Below are 7,983 nucleotides of genomic sequence, written 5' to 3'. Positions count from 1 at the left end.
GGCCGAGAGCAGCTCATTTCATCCCATTTTCAAACTTCGTCAAAAATTGCTGGATTCAAAGATTTGAGTTGGTTCACTTCGTAGGCCAAGGTATGATTTCGAACTGATTCGTTTTGTATATTGGGTTGTTAGTTAAATAATTTGTATACACCTATTATATTATTATTTCGAATATTAGTTTGTGTAGACTTATTATAAAGCATAATAGGTACAAGTGATAATTATAATCGTTTATTAGATGAAAGACATGTACCGAGAGGCGTTGTGGCAGAAGAGAGGTCGTCCTCGGGAGTTATATCCGGACGTATCTAGTAAGGATGCTCCTGTTCCTCCTGAACTCCCCGTGCCTAACTGTGACTGTGGCAGACTAGCTTGGGTACATCAATCACAACATCCAGACACGGCTGCTCGCTGCTACTACCTTTGTGGCACTTTGGACGTACGTAGCTTATGACTTGTCACTTAACTTTGTTCGCGTTCATTATTTTGTAGATATGTAATAGTGCATCTTTCCATTATTTTAGGGACATCAGAGGTGTTTCTTTTTCCAGTGGATCGATGGTCCTGATAAATTTGACCCTCGATATCTTCTTTTCGTTAATTGGTTGAGTGGAAGGACCAGTCATGAGCGTTTTAAGCGTTGGGTACCTCCTCCCCCGAATCCTCCACCAATGACGGATGCAGAGAAGGAGGTAGCAACAGAAAGACGGATGGACTCACCGCCTCGATGCGATTGTGGAGACCGTGCTGTCATCGACGAAGACTATGACAAGCAGTTCTGTTGTCCGAACATTGATTATGTGAGCCCATTGATACGCTAAATATATGAACTAGTTTTTATTTACAATAAATTACTAATTTTTTCTCCTGCAGCCATACGGGTGGCGTAAGTGTCGTTTCAGAGAGTGGTTGTATGGTCCTTTGTCCCATTGGCCAGAGCCAGAGGTAAAGGAAAAGAGATACATGGGGTGGGCGGCAGAAGAGGTCAAATTTGATCCAGTACTCTGCAAATGCGGTATTGAAGCTAAGTATGGATTAGTTCCTTCGGAGCTTGGTGTTGGATATTTTTGTGGACATATGGTCGATTACGATGAGGTTGGTATTTTTTTTTTTTGCACCAGATGTAATGTTATAGCGGTACTTACTATTTTTTTGTAGGAGACGAGGAAATGCAGTTGGGAGAGTTACGACGACAAAGGAGAGGTGATGCGGACAATAGAGTCCAAGAGAATAATGGGACAGAAGATGCGTTGTGGATCTCAGCTCGTTGATTCGTACATTAACGATCGCATACGCGACATGCGTAGGGAAGCAAAATCTGCCTTTTATGATAGCCCGAAGCGTGCAGAGTATAGGAGGTTGAAGGCGGCAGATGAGAAGAGAGCACAGGATGCAAGGGAATGGGAAGCGGCTCAAGCCGAGAAACAGATGTTGGATAATCTTGCTGATCGCCTCAAGGGAAGTAAGTGAGATAAATGATATTTTAATTATGTTAGTACAATTTATTTATCCTGACTTTGCTAACTTAATTTTCTCATTATATTTGCAGAGATTGGAAGCGGCGTAAACTATTTGGCCAATGAGGCGCATGCGAGATATGTTCAGGATAAAATGGCAACGGTTCAGTTGATGGAGGAGGAGGACGACGACACATCTAGATTGAGTGAGCTTATCGCCCTCGCAGAGGCAGGATTACATGAAGAAGAGGAGGACGACATGTCAAGGTTGAGTGAGCTCATAGCACTAGCTAAGGCAGGATTACGTGCTCAAGAGGAAGAGGATGAGTTTCTGTCACAGGCCGCCGCAGAGGTAGAGGCAGCTTATTACAAGAAGAAGTCTGATGAGGCTGAGGCTGAGGATGAGCTATTCTCCCAAGCTGCAGATGAAGCAGAAGCCAATTATTACAAAAGAACTGGTGACAAGTGTGATGCAGGACAATGCAGCAACTGGAATGAGGTTGTTGTTGAGGATTGCGCGACGGATGACTCCGAAGATGAGTTACTCATAGATTGTGATTCAGACTGAAAAATTGTAGCCTATTATGTAGTATTTACGTATCAAAAATAATTTAGAACTCTAAAGATGCATCAACTTATTGATTATTATGTTTTTTACAGTTCACAAAAAAATTTTGCAAGAGTTTCCCTTGTTTTATTAACAACCACAGTTCAAATAATCACATATTATAAGACATATAAGCATTTCAACATATAATACATCACAAAATCACATCGAATATAAAAACATCCACAGAACATAGTTCTTCATATAATGTCCACAAACAAAGTCCAAAATACAAGTTCCCCAACACATAGTCCAAAACATAAAACATAGTTCGACGACAAGCCTCGCAAAGTTGCCTGTACAGGAAGGCCAACACTGCTGAAGCCCAGCTGTAACCTCCGGTCGTATCCCAGTCAGTCAGGCAGGGCAGAAACATCCATGACGCGCTGCCGCCTGTTGCGTCTGGAAAAAGAACTGAACCAAAGAGATGGAGAATCCAAGCTCAACAATGGTATCCAACCGTCTGCTCATCTGCACCAGGTGGACACTGCCCAAAGCTCTGCCTAAGCCAGGTCAGTGGGACTCCGGTGTTGTGGCTACCTCGTAGCTCATCCGGAAGCAGTCTCCCAAGAAAGGCCTCCACCCTCTGCCTCCAACCGCCTGGTGATGCCTGACCGGTCACTGGACGACCCATAATGCTGAGACCAAGAATCTTCTGGCAATCTTCAAGCGTCACAGTCATCTCACCGCAGGGAAGGTGGAAAGTGTGAGTCTCTGGCCGCCACCTATTGGAAGACAAAAGAATACAAAAATCATTAGTATGCAAAGTAGTATGCAAATCATTAGTATACAAAAATCATTAGTATGCAAATCATTAGTATGCAAAAGAATACAAAAATAATTGTAAATATTAAACAACTAGAGAAGTCTTTACCTGTCGACCAGAGCCGTCAACGCCGCTGGGTTGAAAGTGGGCAGCCCACGGCGGACCTGATACGATAAGACGTCCAAGCCAGCCCTCTGTAGGAGAGGAGTGTACCTCTCATCGTACCTCATCTCCTCCAGAAACCGGTCGTGGGTCCGGACCCGCAGAACGGGCAACACCTAGCAATCAAAAGATTTTTCATTAGTCAAATATAGGTCGCATATATTAATTCAAATATAGGTCGCAAATATAGCAAACAAAATATTACCTCTCCCTCTGCGGTGAGACGGCCCCTGTGGTGCTCGTCGTAGTGAGGGTCCAGCAAGTGGAACTGCGCCATCCTGCAAATTAAGATATCAACATATTAGAATATAAGTTGTGTACAAAGTGTAACAAAAACATCGAAATATTAGAATAAAATTTGTGTATAAAAAAATATATCACACCTGACTAAGTGTCCAAATGCATGTACGTGAGTTGTGGCCAAGTCTACCGCATTTTCCGCATTCATTCTGCTCTGGGTCCACGAGAAAGGGGGACGCTCGTCCTCTCCTACTGCGACCGGAAACCTGATCCATAACCATGTTGCACCGGCTCCTTTTCCTACTACCACGTTTGTCCCATCGATGCGCTGGATCAGCAACGTATACCGGACCGGTGTACAGTGGCCATTGTGACTCATCAAGAAATGGCTCAAAACGAGGGCTCCAGGTACGTACTAAGCTCTCTACACTGAACTCAGAAGGTATTCTGCTCTCAAATGCAAAGTTACGATGACGTGCGGCCGCAACATAATGAGAACATGGAAAATGGTATTGTCTAGGTTTACCACATCCACACCAGAATGCATCAAGTAACACGACATGTGTCCTCGAAGGTCGCACCTCACCGTCGGAAGTTATGCCGCCTAGTGTTGTTACCTCGTATTTACCCAGCTCCTCATCAAAGCATTGTACCTCATGTCTATGGGCACGTTCCTTTGCATTATTAAGGTGTGATGTTGGTTTAGGTGCCCATCTCTGCCCTCGGGTCTGCATTGCCTTGGCCTGCGCGTGTCTATCATTAAACCAAGCCACTAGCCTATAAAAAGTGAATGTTACTATAGCATTGACTGGCATGCCCCGTATACCCTTGAGCACACTGTTAAATGACTCGGCCATGTTGCTAGTCTGAAACTCGAACCGCCAGCCACCTTCGTCGTAGGCCCTTGTCCATTTGTGCGGTTCCCTCAGCAATCCAGCAATCCAGTTCTTACCTTCAGCATTTGTTGCATCTTTTAGTTCCTTTAACTTATCCTCGAAAAACGAAACCTCCAACTGACGACATACCTCCTCAAAAAGGGGGAAGTTAGCCTTGCTATGATCCTTTCGAAGAAGATTTTCTGCTAGATGTCGAGTGCACCATCTGTGGTGCATGGGTGCGTAGCCAGGAATCTGCTCTTGCACTGCATTAAGAATACCTTGGTGTCTGTCAGATATGACACCAACCTCGCGTCCAGGGCCTACGACATGGATGCGTACAAGCCACAAGAACCAAGACCAACTATCTCTGTTCTCCCTCTCCACCAAAGCAAATGCCAAAGGAACCAGTGAGTTGTCTGCGTCGCATGATATGGCAACCAACAATGTGCCCTTATACTTCCCAAGCAGAAAAGTACCATCAATAGAGAGCACGGGACGACAATGCCTGAAGGCCTCTACGCACTGCGAGAAACACCAGAAAGCACGATAAAATATCTCTTTGCCGTTCCTCCATTCATTAGGTTTGGGGATGTACTCGTAATGCATGCCTGGGTTTTTTGCTTTCATTGCATTGAACAATGCTGGTAACTTCTCATAACCCTCCTCCCAATCCCCGTATATCATCTTCCATGCCCGCTGCTTTGCCCTCCATGCTTTCCCATATTTGATCCTGTAACCAAACAGCTCCGAAGTCATGGTCATAATTGACTTCACCTTCAAGTTTGGCTGACCCTTCAATATCCCCAATATCCTTTTCGCAATCAGGGTAGATGTCAACTGACGATGCTTAGAGCTCAGCTCTGTCTGGGCACAAGTGTGTGGACCTACAATTTTGGTGATCTTAAACTTTCCGGTGTCCTTCTGCCTTCGGGCACATACCCTCCAATTACATTCTGGCACCTCGCACACAACAGTGTAACGACGCTGTGCATACGAATGTCTCACCTTGAACGGCCTCTTCCGGTTCACAGAATATTCCTGTAGCCATCGTCTAAGTGTAGGCAGATCCTTGAAAAGTAAGCCAACCTTAATCTCAATGCTATCGGCGTTATCCGGAGCCTCTAGCAGTTCATCGTCACGTCCTTCAGCATACGCACGGGTGGAATGACTTAAACTGCTAAATTCATGTACTGCAGGGTCTCGCTCCGGACACAAACGTCTTATGAGTTCAATTTCTTGCTCGGTCATTTCTTGAACCGGACGGTCATCATCAGAATCTACGGCCCGTGCAGCCTCATATGGCTCCTCCTCATCCTCAATCTGAACATCAACACTATTCGATGCCCTGCATATGTTGTCCATATTATATGACACAGGCACATCAATCTGAACATCAGCATTATTGATATGTGGAGATCCTGCATCGGGTCGGAGCAAGAAAAACCACATTAAAAAGTCTAATCAAACGAAATAATGATGGATACGAACAATGTGTCGAAGACACTTACTAGGATGATCGTCAACTGGATCCTGGGTCAATGGGATCCCTTGGGGGGTACCACCGCATTAGAAGCCCCACAAACGCCGGGAATAGGACGAGAAATCCCATACTCGTGCGGACCCGATTGAGCATCGGGCACAACAACGACTTCTTCATGAAGCTCTACCAAAGGAGCTTCAATACGAGATGCATTTGGCATTTGTGGAGATAACCCGACTGGACCTTCGCATTGACTAACAGGTAACTTTTGAACAACCACATCCAAACATGGTGGAACCATCGTCTTCACAATTTTTAAATATATCACCCAATCATCTTCTGAGGTAATGGAGATCAACCGTCGGACAACTGTTCCATATGTAATATGGGACAACAAACCCTGAATTGATATTCTAGGGTCGTTTATGTCGCAACTAATCTCCTCACAAGCTCGAGCCAAAAGCTGGTCAAAAGTTGGTCTTTCAACGAACAACATGGTCACGATCTTCATACCATCAAAAGTAACACTCCCATAAGCATCTATCTCCACCCTTCCTCCATGGTATAGTGTTACTAGGCTGTCCATCTATTGCAAAAATGGATTACTAACTCAATAATGGCTACATACTTAAGCCTACTAACTTACTAAGTAATAAATATATATTAACTAATAACTATACAGTAAATATTAAATGAACACATCAAACGAAATTACATAATCTATAAATAATGTACGAAATACTATGTATACCTGAGAACGCGTACGACTCCAGCTAACGGTGGAGAAGGTCAAGTCGGACGAACACCTACGTACAAAAAAACCAATTGTCAGTAAAAAAATTGGCAGCACCTCCCCTGTAAAGTGATGTTTATAGAACCTGCGAATAAACGACAACACGATGGTTGCCAACACAGAAAACATATAATATCAATGCGCTAAACAAAATGATAACTATATACTACGCAACTATAACAACAAACTAGCTAACTATTTTAATCACTAAGAATTTACTAAACACTAACAATATACTACGCGGATACCTAACTAATTACTACTAGTTTACAAATTAAGAAATAATAAATAAGTGGATACCTAAGTGGATACCTAACTAATACACTAACAATAATAAATAAGTGGATACCTAACTAATTACTACTAGTTTACAAATTAAGAAATTAAAAAAAATGGTCGGCAATGGAAGCGGGAGCTACCGGGGACGGAGCGGGCGGTGGCGGCAGTGGGCTTCGTGGGGAGCTCGGGCGCGGCAGTGGGCGGGCGGAGCTCCGGCGACCTCGGGGCGGCAGTGGGCGGAGCTCGGGCGCGGCACAGGGCGGGCGGCGGCGACCGCGCTCGGGGGAGCTCGAGCGGGCGGCGGCGACCGAGCTCGGGGGAGCTCGAGCGAGCGGCGAGCTCCGGCGACGTCGGGCGGGGCTCGCTAAGGCGAGCCGGAGCTGGGCCGGGACGGGCGGGCGGCGGCGAGCCGGAGTCCGGGGAGGCGGCGGCGATTGAGGAAGTCGGCGGCGGCGTTGGTTTGGAACGAGCAAAGACAAGAAACGCGCGCACAGAGAAGGCCGTTTCCAGTTTTTTCCTAGCTCGGCGCCAAGATCTGTGGCGCCGAGCTAGGTGCCACGCAGGACTGCCACGTCAGGGAGCTCGGCGCCATAGGCTGTGGCGCCGAGCTGTGTTAGCTCGGCGCCACGGCCTATGGCGCCGAGCAAAGGGTCCAAAACTGCATTTAAAATTTTTTTAGGTCTAAACGTAAATTTACTTCGGTTTAGGGGCTAAAATACAAAAAATTCGGTAGGATAGCGCGCATGTTTGCGCAAGCTTTGCAGCAGAACGGATGATGTATGTGTTTGGTTCGGATTCTTACGGCTTCTGGGCGCCAGAATCCATGTAGCCGCCCCAAACGTCCGGCTTCCGCAGCGGCTGCCAGCAGAAGCGCGTTGTGCGGCAGCGGCTGGATAACAAGGGGACAAAAGCGGTTCTAGGCCTGCTTCCACAGGAAGTTTCTCAGCTTATTCGGACCCGTGATCTATTTGATCCTGTTCAGCTTATTTTAATAAAAAACACATCGGCTATTTTTAAATTATGTGTTGATTAGTACGATAGTTTACTCTACAGCAGCCGAACCAAACACTCAGATTCTTCTCAGCCAACTTCTCCCCACAGCCAGCTTTTTTCCACAGCCAACTTTTCAAAAAAGCTCGTCAGAAAAAAGCCGAACCAAACAGGCCCGATGGATGTCTGGCAGGCCGCACCGCGGTAGGGCGAATGATGGCGGAAAATGTTTTTAAGCTTTTCTAAGAATCTTGCTACGAAAGAATCTGGTGGGAAAGATAATCTAAATATCGTGGAGATTGCATATGAGAAAAATAAAATAATCTATAGG

General features: G+C 45.6%; 1 protein-coding gene across 1 annotated transcript; it reads right to left on the bottom strand.

Annotated features, from left to right (window-relative positions):
* Nucleotides 1-2,506: 2,506 nt before the first annotated feature.
* On the bottom strand, nt 2,507-3,419 carry LOC111589571 (protein MAINTENANCE OF MERISTEMS-like). Its single transcript, XM_035960291.1, has 4 exons — nt 3,376-3,419; nt 3,198-3,270; nt 2,939-3,108; nt 2,507-2,789 (listed from the first exon to the last, which is right to left on the bottom strand). The coding sequence occupies exons 2-4, from the start codon at nt 3,267-3,269 to the stop codon at nt 2,507-2,509; spliced, it is 525 nt and encodes a 174-aa protein (XP_035816184.1). The 5' UTR covers nt 3,270; nt 3,376-3,419.
* Between the last annotated feature and the right edge of the window lie 4,564 nt (nt 3,420-7,983).

The sequence above is a fragment of the Zea mays genome, chromosome 6 (assembly GCF_902167145.1).
Source record: "Zea mays cultivar B73 chromosome 6, Zm-B73-REFERENCE-NAM-5.0, whole genome shotgun sequence".
In the NCBI taxonomy this organism is placed as follows: Eukaryota; Viridiplantae; Streptophyta; class Magnoliopsida; order Poales; family Poaceae; genus Zea; species Zea mays.
The sequence above is the reverse complement of the archived record's forward strand: the minus strand, read 5'-3'. Positions and strand labels throughout refer to the sequence as shown.